This window comes from Plectropomus leopardus, chromosome 5 (assembly GCF_026936395.1).
Source record: "Plectropomus leopardus strain MGB_pleo_1.0 chromosome 5, ASM2693639v1, whole genome shotgun sequence".
NCBI classification, from domain to species: domain Eukaryota; kingdom Metazoa; phylum Chordata; class Actinopteri; order Perciformes; family Serranidae; genus Plectropomus; species Plectropomus leopardus.
In genome coordinates, this window is record NC_142180.1 from 6683881 (window position 1) to 6698275 (window position 14395).

General features: G+C 39.2%; 2 protein-coding genes across 2 annotated transcripts in view; one reads left to right on the plus strand and one right to left on the minus strand.

Moving 5' to 3' along the window:
• Nucleotides 1-1418: 1418 nt before the first annotated feature.
• Nucleotides 1419-8904, minus strand: sirt5 (sirtuin 5). Its single transcript, XM_088077439.1, has 9 exons — nt 8773-8904; nt 7814-7928; nt 7535-7668; nt 6722-6947; nt 5625-5712; nt 4743-4796; nt 4486-4609; nt 2590-2705; nt 1419-2486 (listed from the first exon to the last, which is right to left on the minus strand). The coding sequence occupies exons 2-9, from the start codon at nt 7914-7916 to the stop codon at nt 2414-2416; spliced, it is 918 nt and encodes a 305-aa protein (XP_087933565.1). The 5' UTR covers nt 7917-7928; nt 8773-8904; the 3' UTR covers nt 1419-2413.
• A 2168-nt stretch (nt 8905-11072) lies between these two features.
• phactr1 (phosphatase and actin regulator 1) overlaps nt 11073-14395 on the plus strand; it is a 56127-nt gene continuing 52804 nt past the window's right edge. Inside the window, exon 1 of the mRNA XM_088077437.1 lies at nt 11073-11383. Coding sequence (XP_087933563.1) covers nt 11272-11383 — 112 coding nt within the window. The 5' untranslated portion in view covers nt 11073-11271. The remainder of the gene's footprint in view (nt 11384-14395) is intronic.

A 14395-nucleotide genomic window follows, 5' to 3' on the forward strand; every position in this document is an offset into this window, starting at 1 on the left:
TGCCCGCATCTCAAACACCGCACACATGGCAGATGTACAGTTGAGAGCAGAGAGGGAAAACAGCACCACAGTAGCTGAGAGAAGGAGGAGGAGGAAAGAAGGACGGAGATGATGAGATTTCTTGTGGCTAATATAAATATCAACATCAGATTAGCCAAATATTAATAACCTTTGCTGTCACTCCTGCAAATGAGCATCAACAGAGCTGGACTTGGCCTGTGCACAGTGTGTGTTTGTGCAGAGATGATGGAAGTCTGGTGGGGGGGTTGTTTGTGGCTGAGGAGGAAAGTGTCAGGAGCAATTCCATCTTCAGCCAAAACACAATGTCGTCCAAATCTGGCTCTTTTTTTGTCGGATCTACCCCTACTGCCCTGTCGGAGATATCAAGCACCCCCTCATCCACACCCCCGTCATACTCCAATTACATACTTAACAAATGTTGTTAAAGAAAATTGCTGAATTTTTATTAAGTCTGTAATAAAACGCTCACATACTCATGTACTGTACATGTGCAGCAAAATGTCAAAGTATGTAATTTGTCCAATGCTTTCTAGAAAGATGGCATGGACAATCTCTTGATATGACACAAATCAGTTTGCCATACAATAAATCCTTCATTAAGGTTAAGTGATTTACGACAATACATGGATGGATGGATGGATGGATGCATGGATGGATGGATAGATGCATGGATGGATGGACAGAACTTCAGTACAATGACGAAGTACCTTTACTTGAGTATTTCCATTTTATGTTACTTTATACGTACTCTTCATTACATGTAAAATCCAAATATTGTACTTTTTACTCCTCTACAGGGCCGCTGGTCCTGTGAATTCTGCCTGTATACAGTAGTTTATTGGTTGCTGTGACACTGGAAATACTAAAGATCCTCACCACAAAAATGTATTATCCTCTGTGGGGGTTTTTTCACCACAACTGATATTTCTGGATCTTTACCAAATCATTATTTCGGTATTTTGGTATTCTTTTAGGTGCACTACTTCACAACATTTCTATGTATAGTAGTCTTTGGCAACTGCAGGGATTCCCAACTAGGGGTACTTCACTGCTATAAATGACAGTCCCATTAATGCGCACAAACACAGTAGTGGCCTCAGCATGTGCAGTGTGTGTTTATGTTGAGACAATTGCAGTAATGGGGGGTTGGGTTGGTTCAACGAGGAAGTGTCAGCCACAATCCCATCTTTAGCCTGAGCAGAACAACGCCTACAACACAGAGCATATCGAGCACCATACATTCAATGCACACTCCTACACTACGACCATCACCATCACCACACAGTGCAGTAATAAGCTCTGATCCTGTCTGATTCACACTGTTGCATCATTTGCAACTCATGCAGTATTTTAGATAACGCATGCACACAATCAAAGGAAGCTCTGCAGAGACACGCTTTGGTCGATGTTTGTATTCATTTATTCATATGAATATGTTGTTTTAATCATGTCCAAACCCTAACATACGTGTCAAACATAAACATATACATGACTGTTTAAGGGAATGCACAGTCACTGGTTTAACTGGAGGTTATAAATTCAGACATCACTGAATTCCCTCTCTCTCAAACACACACACACACACACACACACACACACACACACACACACACACACACACACACACACACACACACACACACACACACACACACACACACACACACACACACACAGATTCCAGGCAGATTCCACAGATCCTTCAGAAGGAGTCAGTTTTGTTTTTTCTCCCAGAGGGAGTGTAGTAGCTTCAACAAAAGCAGCTAAACACTGCCCCCTACTGTCTATTACTCAACAGTTCAATGCAAAAGGAGTGATAACATTGGCCTGCGTGTGTTTGTATTTCATCTGTAGTCATCATTGCTATTTATTTGCATCACTGTCTTTTTCAACATTGCTTTTTATGAACAGAAAAGTTAATTTTGTAAAGTACTTATGGGAAAGTTTATCAAATAAATCATTGTTTTTTACAGTTTAGTGTTGGCAACAGTCAGCCAGAGCAGTGGTGTGATTTGGCATCATGGTAATATTAGCTACAATGTTCAACATTCTTTGTAAAAGCAAACCAAAAAAAAAAGCTGACAGAAATTAAACCAGTCCAATCATCTCCTAATAAACAATTAAAGGTAGAAGCCACAAAAAAAAGAATCAAATTAAAATAAAATGCCTAGAATTCTGCGTGTTTGTAACTGTTAATAATGATACATGTTATCAGTATGACAGCTTAAACAGTTTCCCTTTTGTCTTTCATCTTGTTTACCTTATTTTTCATGAACCCCGTTCACTCTGTTTGCGTTTGGTTAAATTCAACCCAATATTTTTGGCATTTTTATGAATAAAGTCATCCAGTGTTACAGAGTCTGGTCTGTGCGCTGACGTCCAGGACTCATCTTTAATTTGTCTCTGTGTCATGGCGTGCCAGCGCGGGGGGTAACGTGCTCCCACAGGGGCCGTGGAAGTGGAACCTAAAACAGAAAGAGAAAGAGAAATGTTGTTGATGCTGCTAATGTGACAGAACTTAGCGATGCTTAATGATGTCAGATTGTGGAGAAAGAAATAGAAACACACTTGAAGCGCATGGTAGCCGGAGTGTCTTCCATGTTGAATTCGGCCACGGGGACGCCTCTGGCTGCCACCTGAGGAGCAAACATGGCTGCTGGATATACAACGGAGGAAGTGCCAACCTGCAGAGTGAGATATTATTCAAAATTTGAATAAATTAAGTAAATACCTTCATGCACAATATCATGCAAATTCTATTGCACATATTTTTCTATACCATATTCAGGGAACATTTACCCTCTCCTTAGTCAAAATTTGCATTCCATCCTCTTCATTTTAAACACTGTACAGCTCAATGTATTTTTAAACTGATATATTTGACATATTTTTATATTAATTTCCTTTTTTTAATTCTAAGATTCTTGAATTAGCAGTAGTTGTTTATATTTTTCTCATATTGTGACCACTATGCATCAAAATATCCCAGCATATTTCTTGTATGTAAAGACCTACTTGATACTGATTTCAAACAGCACAAACTTTTGAAAGGATGACCAGATAGTGGAACGTAGTTCAAGTGATTATTTTAAAAGTATCTTATTTTCAGAAAGCTTTCAGAGAGAACATCTACATTAATAAGGCCTGGTTGATTTGATTAGTACGGCATGAGCTGCCTTTCAGTGCAGCATTTTATACTTTTATGCAGTAGTGAATTTAACATTTAAAAGTTTGATATTCCTTTTAAATGCCATGGAAAAAAGGGTATTACACAGTGAAGTCTGTGATTTTGAAGAAAGATTGTTGATATATGAACTCAACGCCCAAATAAATACACCCCTGCCTATCTGTGCTCCTACAGAAGCTCTGGTGTTAATTACATTTCATTATTATCATAGTGTCGCTCCCCCCACATGTGCGAGAACATGCAGAGGGAGAGTAGCTGGCACAGTGTTGTCTGGCTTGTCCCGAGCCACTTTGTTTCACATTTATAGAGCCAAGGAACACCGGATTTTTTTCAGCGCGCACAGAATGGACAGCTATTGCACCGTGAGGAGATATTCACTGAATTTGACAAAACCTGTATTGGATTAGAATGACAGACTCCATCTTTAAGCAGTATTCCACAACAAGGACTGACAATCAGGAACAAAGCTGCTCAAGTAACGGACCCCAGGCTAATGCCGTTTTTCTTTTTCACTTTTAGTTTGTCTTTTTATTTTATTTTTTGATTCATCTTTTAACTCATCTTTTTTTAATTCTGCCTTGACCCTGCTTATTATTATCATTATTATCAGTGTTCTGTGTTTACCGCCTTTCTTTTGTGATTGTATTTTTCTAACATGTTTCTGCATCTTATCTCCTGTTTAATTCTACCTTAACTCTTGTCTGGCCTTTGTTCTGCATTATTGGCTAACTTCTATTGTTTTATCGCCTCTGGGGTTAATTACCTCTGCTTTGCTTTGTTTGTCAAAGCACTTTGTAAACTGTGTCTTTAAAGGTGCTATAGAAGTTTTTTATAATTATTATTTTTAATGCTGCCCACTAGGAACCCTTTCTGCAGACCTTGAACGTGACACGGATACATGCATAGTAGTTCAATCATCTGCAGCCCATTTCAGTAATTCCACTTTTAACAGCTGAGAATTAATAAACTACCCAGCTACTTTTGTCTGTCTCGGTATGGCTGTCACAATATGGCTCCTTCGCTAGGCACTAAGTCAACAAACTTTGAGAACCCCTGATATAACTCTGGAAAAACTTTGCATGTTGTCAAAGCTGCTTGTGAAAAACATTTAAACAATTATTAATAAGTGTGAGAATAAAAGTGGCAAATGCCTTAGTAAATTTAGCAGTAGCATTGATTCACTTTATAATTTTGGTTGTGAAATACCCAGCACACACACACACACACACACACACACACACACACACACACACACACACACACACACACACACGTACCACAAGGCAGAGGTCACAGCTGTCCAACACTTTCTCTGCGTGGCTGAGGATGTCTGAGTCCAGAGTCTCTCCAAACCAAACCACAGCTGGTCTCAGGAGACCGTGACAGCCCTTCTGCTCACACCTGAAACACAAACACACACACACACGCACACACACACGCACACACACACACACACACACACACACTTTGTCAAAACAAATAACCTCATTTGAAAAGAGCCGAGCACTAAAGAGAACATGAGTGTGTGACTTACCTGGGCAGCTGCTCCACAGGGATCTTTGCGTCATTTGTTTCTGGGTCTGGAGCTCTGAGGAGGCAGATTGATAAATGTACGTCATTTAATGCTGACACAAGTCCCTACCTGATTTTCCTTTTTCTTCATATAACAGCCACACAGGGCACATTTCAAAACCATTACAGTTAGTAAATCCATAACATTTTACGTAAGATACGGTCAACAATTTTACAAGTTTTCATTAAGAGACCAGTGTCAGAGTTACAGTTGTCTTTTAATATGTTTCATCTATGTTTTTTACACAATAAAATAATAAATTATACAAATATCACAAGAAAACCCTACAACATAACATACTGAATAAAAACAGATGTGGCCTGAAAAGTAACACCCAAAGTGATACTTTCAACTACTAATTTATTTAATTTGATCTCATTTTATTTTCTTTATTCATCTTCTCCATGAATGTTTGAATTTTACTTTAACACGGTGAGACATCGACTGGAGATTTAATCAGAATTACTATTAACAGTGCACACAGATCGGTTTAATCATTACATGATCCGTTCAGATATTAATTTTGAATTTCAGCACACGCCTAACGTCATTTTGTCCACAGCAGAGACTGAATCTATTAATGGAACATTTCCGCTATAAAAAACACGGATTTTAAATGTCAGATAAGTGACAAAGTGACATTTCATTTCAGTCACAGATTTTCCTTTTCAGCAGGTCATCATGTGTTATTTAAGCTGCTGACATCTGACAGTCTGAAACTGACTTTTTTTTTCGCTGGCATTTTGCACTCAAATGAATATGATCGATATCTCTTCTAGCACATTTTCATATTGTTAAGGATAACAGTGCAATTCAGCAAACAACGTCAGATGAAGCTCTTACCCTTTGCCCTCCAGAGCGGCACAGATGGGGCTCTTGTAATTGGCGGCTTCATGACCGCAGCTCATACAGCGTGTTTTAAACAGACTCCCTGGATTTAAAAACAAGAGACAACAGATTAGTGTTAAAACTACTCGATTAGTCATAAGGCAGAAAATTAAACAATTATTTTAACAATAAATTAATTTTTTGTAATATCCAAAATAAAAATGACCAAAATTTGTAAGTCCCAACTAAACAAGACATGGGCCAAAAATTAGCAAAAACTTAGTAAAAGCTTAAAATACGCAACAATAAAAAGTTGAAAAAACTAAAAAAAAAATAAAATATGTATAATTAAACAAACAGACAAAGAAAAAAATCCCATGACCTCAAGAAAGTGCTAATATATATATATATATATATATACTTTTTTTTTCTTCTGGAACATAATTTTGAATATAAAATTAATAGAATTGCAAATGCATTTTTTGATGATATTTAATAATAACCTTAAGCTAATTTTGTTTCAATGTCATCTTTTACAAATTTTTGCAGGAAATGTCTCGCCAAGTTGTTCATTATGTATTTTGGAAGGAAATAAAAACAATTTTCTCAGGTTTTGGGGTTTAACAACTTATGAAAGGCTTCTGAATGCAGCACAAGAAAACTGATGTTGATCCAGGTGTTAAAGCGATCACCTATTAAAATTTAATTTATGGACATTTCCTACTTTTATGGCATTTTATGGACTAAAAAACATAATCTAATTTTGAAAAAAAATCCTCAAGCCTCAATCAGTGATGAAAATAATCACATTAACAGATGGAAGGACAAAGAATTACTCTCTCAATTAATTATTAGGGCCAATAAAATGTCAGAATGTAGTGAAGAGCGCCCATCACAATTTCCTGACATCCAAAGAAATGCCATCAAATTTCCTGTTGTGTCAGACCAACAGGGAAAAGTGTCAAATCCCCAAAATTTAGAAGCTGGAAGTAGACATATTTGGCATTTTTGCTCGAAAATGACCTTTAAATTCTTGGCAAAGTAGTAAAATAGTTAAGAATACATCATTTGATCCATGCTGGCAGTAATATTCTTCAGCGTTTTCAACTTGCCGTGGAGTTCCAGCATGTTTTCAGATCCTGCACGGCGGTGGAGCTCGTCAATATTCTGAGTGATGACTGTAACTTGGCGTCCCTGTTTGCTCAGTCGGTCCTCACACTCTGCGATGGCCATGTGGGCAGCGTTGGGATTTTTAGTGAGCATGACCTCACGGCGGTAGTGGTAAAACTCCCAAACAAGAGACGGATTCCTGGAGAAGGCCTCTGGAGTGGCAAGTCTCTGAAGGATGAAAAGGTGCCGTTAATACTGACAGTGCTGATTGAAAAGTTCCCAGGAAAAATAAATTATTACCAGTTATTACCAAAATGTTTTGCAACCATGTTTGCTTGTAGGAAATTTAGGATAAATAATGGAAGACAGAAGAAACAGCAACAGAGACAACTGAGCTGAGATTTCTGAAGCTGTTTGCACACAGCTTCAGAAATGCAATGTTCTTTTTATAAAACCTTCCCACAATATTACATGAGAACAAAATAACAACATTTTCAAAGCAACATTCAGAACATGTTATTGAGGCCTGAGATTACAGAGCATTTTTTTTTAATAAAACTGTAATGCAATGTGATATGTTGCCAAAAAAAATATTTTTTGATGTTTTCTGAAAATGTTGCCCTAAGAACAATCCGGGAACTTGTTAAAATGTTACTAAAACATTGCCTGATTTCATTCTTGGAACATTTTCAGAACCAAAAAATGCTAGCTGAGATGTTTCTACCTTATTTATATCAGTAAGGTAGTCTAAATAACAGAAACACCTCTGATTAAAATTCAACAGGGCTCAATGATATAATAACATGTGTGCGTACCTGTGCTTGCCATGTTCTCCAGTAGCCTCCTGCTCCTCTGAAGGTGGGGACTCCACTCTCTGCACTCACCCCTGCTCCGGTGATGATGGCTATATTGTTGGCTTTGGAGAAAATCTCCCTGAATGCTGCCAGGTCTGAACATAAATACACCCAGAAACACAAATATATATCACACAAATTACAATAATGAAAGCTTGTGGATTTGTGGATGACTAAAAATACATAATAACTGCTCATGGGGGATGAGGATGTGACAAAGGCAGTGACTGTAAAGACTACCTGAACTGGGTCTGGCCATGTCTTGGCTCCCCCGTGGCCTCTTCAGGTGAGCATGCAGGTGAGAGTTAATTAAGCCTCTACAGGCCAGCTGGCGCACAATCATGAGGTTTGGCTGCTGGGGAAGAAAAACAAGACACTATTCACGATGGAAACAGCTCAATTTGAGGCTCCCTTATTTTACAGTTGAAACTTTTGCATGCATAGTTTTCTTAGCAAATTGCAAGCCAAACTTTGACAAAAAAAAAAAGGAGCACGGAGAAATATCAGGAGTCTCATCTCCGGCTTTTGAACAAAACATTTGGAAAACGCGGAGAGATTTCGTTTGTTGTGCGGCCGTTGTTTGAGCCTAAAATATAGTTCAGTCACTATGGAAAGGTTTTTAAAAGGCAGGTGTTGTCAAAGTGGCCACATCGAGTGTTTCTTCAAAGTTTGGCAAGTTTTTATCTTTCATAGAAGCGCTTGCTTAGTAGCCAAAATGTAAAAGCGACCTGGGGCTAGCTTTCTGTGTGGTGATTGTTGATGTCAAGAAGGTCATAATAGCATTATAAGGCTAAAAGGTCACAAAAATTCAACATAAATAAGCACAGTGCTAGCTTGATTCATCATTGTATTAATATTTATGGCATAAGAAGGGATTTAAGTGTGATTCATTTAGTAATACAGGAATAAAGCGATAGTTTCCCTGCATAATGACAAGAGCTGATAATCCTAAAACGCAGTTAACAGAGCCTGTTGTTAGCTGTCTTTAAGACATGCTAGCTAGCTAAGCTAACAGCCTGTGGGTAAGTTCAATGGAAGTTAGCTAGCCGGCTAACATGCTAGCACTGTTGTCCAAGGATACGGCAGTTGACAGCGTAACTCTGTGAAGACAGCGTGACACGTCATTGGCTGTATATATTTCCAAGGATGAGTTGTGGGACCTTTGTTCGGTTTGTGTTTTGCTAACGCTAACTGGGTACCTGAAGCCAAGGGCCGTCAGCTGCAAGAAGCAGGAACACAGTCGTGTTATTTGTCTGTCATTCACCAGCTCCGCAGCTGTGGTCATTGGATTGGTTTGGCTGTTGGGATGAGCCTATGAGGAGGGTCAGCGAGGTAAAAAACAACCCCAGCAGGTGCAAGACATGACCAGCAGAGGGAGCATTTGTACCGCTGTAGTCTTTGTAAAGAGACGTGGGTAGAAATGCACCTTGTTTTGCTTTTGAACTTCTTTTGTTTGTTCATAACAACTAGAGAACATAGCTATACTTTTATTTTTTAGGTGGACTACCTTATTTACTTTCATCCAAAACCAGTGGTCTCAGATTGATCTCTAACGTGAAAGTAGCAATATAGAGTAGGCCCAGTTGTGGATTACGTACCTGAGAGACAGACATGAGTAAAAGTGTGGCTCCAGAAAATGACTTTGGTACAAGTTAAAGTCACCAATTAGAATATTACTTGAGTCAACGTCTTAAACTATCGGATATGTACTGTACTGAAGTATCAAATGTAATTTTATAATAGTAAATGTAGGGTACTTAACTGCTCAAAGTAAAGTAACAAAGAAATGCTGCCAATAAAAAAACCAAGTGATCAGAATTTTGAGAATCATGACGTTAATCTATTAATAAAATATCCCACCCTAAAAATGAAGCCTATATTACACTTGAAGAATAAGTGTTTTTTGTACAACTTAAAGGATTTAAAGTACAAAATCAAATTTTCCCCTTCTCTCTTTCTTCTTTATTTTGTAGTCAATAACTTAAATGCTTACAGGAAATTAAGTGGAATAAAAGTATACATTTTATGTGGGAAATGTAGTGGAGTAAAAGTATACATTTTATATGGGAAATGTAGTGGAGTAAAAGTAAAAGTTGACAGAAATACAAGAACTCAAGTAAAGTACAAATTCTCCCCAAAAAATACTTAAGTACTGTAACTATTATTACTTTGTTACATTACAACACTCAGTAGGCCTGGGCCATAGAAATTCTGTTACAACTAAAAGTCCTACAAACAGAATGTTACTAAAAAAAAAGTACAAAAGTATTAGTGTTTGCATCAAAATGTATTTAACTAATGTAAAATCAAATTTATCAAATAAAGTCGAGTGCAATTTTTCCTTCTTAAATGTAGTGGAGTATAAATATCAGCCAATGAAAATATTTAAAATTACAAGTACCTTAATATTGTAGTAGAAAACTTGAATAAACTTTCCACCACTGTCCAGTAGGTGCCAATTGTAAAATAGTCCAGATCTACTTTGTTGTACTTTTCCTTTGCAACCATTCATTATTCTCCCCTCTCCACTAGAGGCCAGCATTGGATTAACACAGTATAAAGTACAAAGTGAACACAAGAATATATTTTAGTGTTTAGACTGAAATGATCTTGTGTGATCTGATGTTGTTTATATAGATCAATAGACTCATTGATTACTTTAGTAGTCCCAGGGTGAAATTGTGGTGTTACATCTGCCAGGTCACACAAACAAATGAGGGGTGTAAGAGTAATGTTACAGATTTTAATTTACATGAAACCTTCCTTACATTACAATGTCTATGTTTGTAGTTGGTTTCTAGGCTCATCCGGGTAAGGCAGTGCCAAAACCAAAAGCTTGAGTTCTTTTCTACAGTTAATTACTCTGCTGTCCTACTCCTGCTTTGTACAGAGGATATTAATTATACTGTAGAGGAGATGGCTTTTTGAAAAGAAAAAGCAGCTACCATTTTGACCTTTATTTGCTGACAATACTTAAAATTCTGTGGTCAAAATACAGTGGCTGGTTTTATGGAGTACATTTGTTATGTATATTTTTTTCCTATCATTAATTCAGTAATATATAATTAGAATAGACAACTTTCCTTGTCCAACGACAAGATTAGAAAACATATATATATATATATATATATATATATATATATATATATATATATATATATATATATATATATATATATATATATATATATATATATATATATTCAGAATTTGTGGTGTTTTTTTAATATATATATATTTAAAAAAAACACCACAAATTCTGAATTTGAGAAGCTTGAAACAGATTTTGCTGGTATAAACGTCATTTTAATCATTTACCAATACTGTAGTTAATTTCCTGTCAGTTGACTAATTGAACAATTATTTCATCTCTCCTTTGGATAAAAGCCACACAGAAGAGGGGAAATGATGAGATTGATGTGGATGTGCTTAGTTGCTTTTCATTGGCCACTGTGTTCTCAACGTGGAGTTGCAACTTGAGCGGGTGGAGCTGAAAACGACAGGAACAGAAGCTCATCAAGCTTACCATCTCTCCCCTCTCTCTCCCTCTTTCTCTCCCCTCCTACCCTCCATCGCCATTACAATAGCCCGCCCCCCTCCTCCGCCGTCTGCCCGGGCGGGTGCACGAGTGGCTGCTGCGGCGCTGAGTCTCTCGCAGTCCCGCCGGTCGCCAGTGGACGCTGCCCGGCTGGCCGAACATGGCGGCGGCCCCGGAGGAGGAGGTAGACCGCAGACCGATCCGGAGGGTCCGGTCCAAGAGTGACACGCCTTACATCAACGAGGCGAGGATCTCTCTGCACCTGGAGACAGGTAGGCAGGCAGCCACCGACACGGATGCTTCATGTCTGAGTGTGTTCGCAGCCTCCACGGGGGAATATTGTCGGTGCTCGGTGTTCTCAGGGTGAGAAATTGCTTCATCGTCTTAGTGACAGTTCCCACGCATCAGCATGACTTTGGGTTTTCATTGTGCAGCTCTGGCGGTACCCATGGTGCTCGGCTGCACCTGGGTGTATGATAACTACACAGTGACTCGCGCACTGGGAAATGCGCTGGGAAAGAATTTCCCACATTGGTTGGTTTATATTCCAACTGTGCGTGTGATATGTGGTCTGCGAGGCACTGCTAGGTGTGGGGAACCTAATTATCCCGATAAGACGATTGATTGCTCCACTAGACTCCGCCTTGATTGTCGGCTGCAGTGAAATGCTATGCGAACTTGGCCGCCTCTGGCTACTCATTTAAAATGCAGTTGTTATTATTGCATTCGGAGGAGGTTGAGGGATGGATGTTCCGGCATGCAAGATCCTCGCCAAACCTGAGGGCTTAATCCCAGTCTGTGTGCGCGAAAACAGAGGAGATAAGTTATTGTTTCCTTTTGTTGCCATGGTCACGATGGTACGCTGTCACGAAGTGTGGATCATCGGCATCATGCTATGGATTTACAGCCAGATCCATGTTGATTTCTTTTGTCTTTTTTTATTTTAGAATAAACCCTTTCACATGTAAAAATTCCTCCTCATCCCTGAGGGAGGCTGCTTTAATACCACTTCAGCGCGGAGCTGTCCACTGCCCCTCGGTGCTGAAAATGACACAGAGCAGAATATAGGCGAACAGAGCCTGGAGGATTTGCATGGAATGGGCATTCCTTCATTGGTGATCATCCACATTACATAGATGAGAGTGCTTTCTTTCCTTTTAACGAGGCACTGCATCCGAATTGTGTTCGACCCTCCCCCTGAATTGGCCGATGTGACAAATCCCAGTCACATGGTGTGTATAGCTTGGCAGTCTATGCTAGACTCAAGCCTATATTTTCCATTTCAGACAGATGCCAATTGGAGACAATTCCCCTGCCTGGCTATTGTTCTGCTTCAATTATTCACCACTGTTCTGCTGAACATGCATGCAATGTCTTAGTCAGTAAATCAAGGATCTACACTGTTAAACAGAATTTTAATGTAAAAGTTAGTGTGTAAAATAACATGTGATCTGTTTTTTTTGGGGGGGGCTCAAGCAAAGGTTAGACTGTGTGTGAAAAGCAGCCTTACATAAATCTTAATGGGATCAGGAATTACTCACTTTTTTTTTTAGCCTGCTTAGACCTTTATGACTCATGGTGCTCCGACCCACCTACCCATAATCTCTCTCAGCTGCCCTCTCTCTGGCCCTCAACAATCTTCCTCTCCATTTTGTTTCCTATTAAAAGCAGCACCTCCTCTCAGCCAGATTAGCCGAGCCGCCCCGATTTGACTAACACTATTCTTACTTGGAGCTTTGTGTTACGCTTCCCATCAGACATGGCTTGAATCTGAAGGAGGGAGGTGGTGGGGGGGGGGCTATGCTGTGTCTTGCTAACATTGCTGCTCCTGGCTATTAGCTGAGAACAGAGCGGGCAGGCTGCAGCTGTGTGAGGCTGGTGTGGCATCATCAAGAATCCAGCGGGCGCTGCCAGCTACGTCAGGAGAGGGATATTTGTCTTCACACCTTTTTCTTGAAGCAATCTTGTTTTATTTCCGTTCCTTTCTCTCTCCTCCCACCCAAAAATCGCTTTGGTCTAATCTCATGTTTTTTCAGCCATCTGCCTACCCACTTCCCTGGTTCCCATTGACTTCATGTTTGTGTGTTTAGCTGCTGTTGTTTTGCAAAAATCCAGCCCACTCTTCTCTATGATGTGTGTCACCATTCACATGTGACAAATATCCATGCCGTCTTCAGTGTGCATGTGTGTGCTCGCCTGGTGTGTGTGTGTGTGTGTGTGTGTGTGTGTGTGTGTGTGTGTGTGTGTGTGGTTGGGGCTGTATGTATATGAGTATTGGATTTAGTAAACAAGAGTTTACCTCTGAGGCTTTTGCCAGATGGCTTGTTGTTGCTCTCTTGAGCTCAACCTCCTTCAGCCACATTCAGTGCTGAACTCGTGATGAAGAATCATCACTCTGCTACTTGTTCTTGTTGTACTACAGCCCTTCATTGATCTAATCGATTCATATTAGAAACACTTTAGGGAGAATGAACAGCAAGTTTGAGACATAAAACATGTATGTAGTCACAGATCCCAAGTCTGCTGAATCTAATACACAGAGAAACTGTGAAAAATGGCGTTTTTTTTTTACTAATTTCAAACCAATTTAGTCTTCACATTTCCCCATCGGTGGCTTTATTTTTGTATATCATTTATCGTCTTGTTCCGTCACTTCAGCAGGCTCTATTTGGATTATTTCAGTAAATAAAATATTAATACAGCCTTCTGAAGGTGGACGTCTGGGCAAATGAATAAGTCAACAAAGAATGTTGTTTGGACATGCCAGATCGCTTTTCATTTCCTGTTTGCTGCTGACAGTCAAATTTTTTTTCTTTTAACCCCGACGAAAATTGTTCCCCAACTTTCACCAAGTCGTTTTCTCCCAAACACCAAATATTAACCAGATAGGTTTTGTCCCTAAGCCTTACCAAACTCAGACACTCACAACATGGTCCTGTGAATCATTCGTGAAGCAGTCATTTCTCAGGATTTTAAATGATGCTGACAAGCAATGTCGTCTTGCAGATGGGGTGTCAGATCAGAGAACACTTGTCTTGGAAAGCAATGACAAATTATCTAATTAGCCGTTCAATTTGAAATAGCATTTAAAGCTACATCAATCTATTTGTGCTCTAGTTGACAACAGTTTGTCAGACAGCTGATGTATTGTGGCCTTTGGACATTTTAATGGCTAATGTGTTTACAAACATTTGCCTACTTACACAAGCAGCAGAAACGGTCCAACATGAGCGCTCATCAGGAGTCACATTTTTCCACTTGATGAATTTGAATCAAATGTTCAC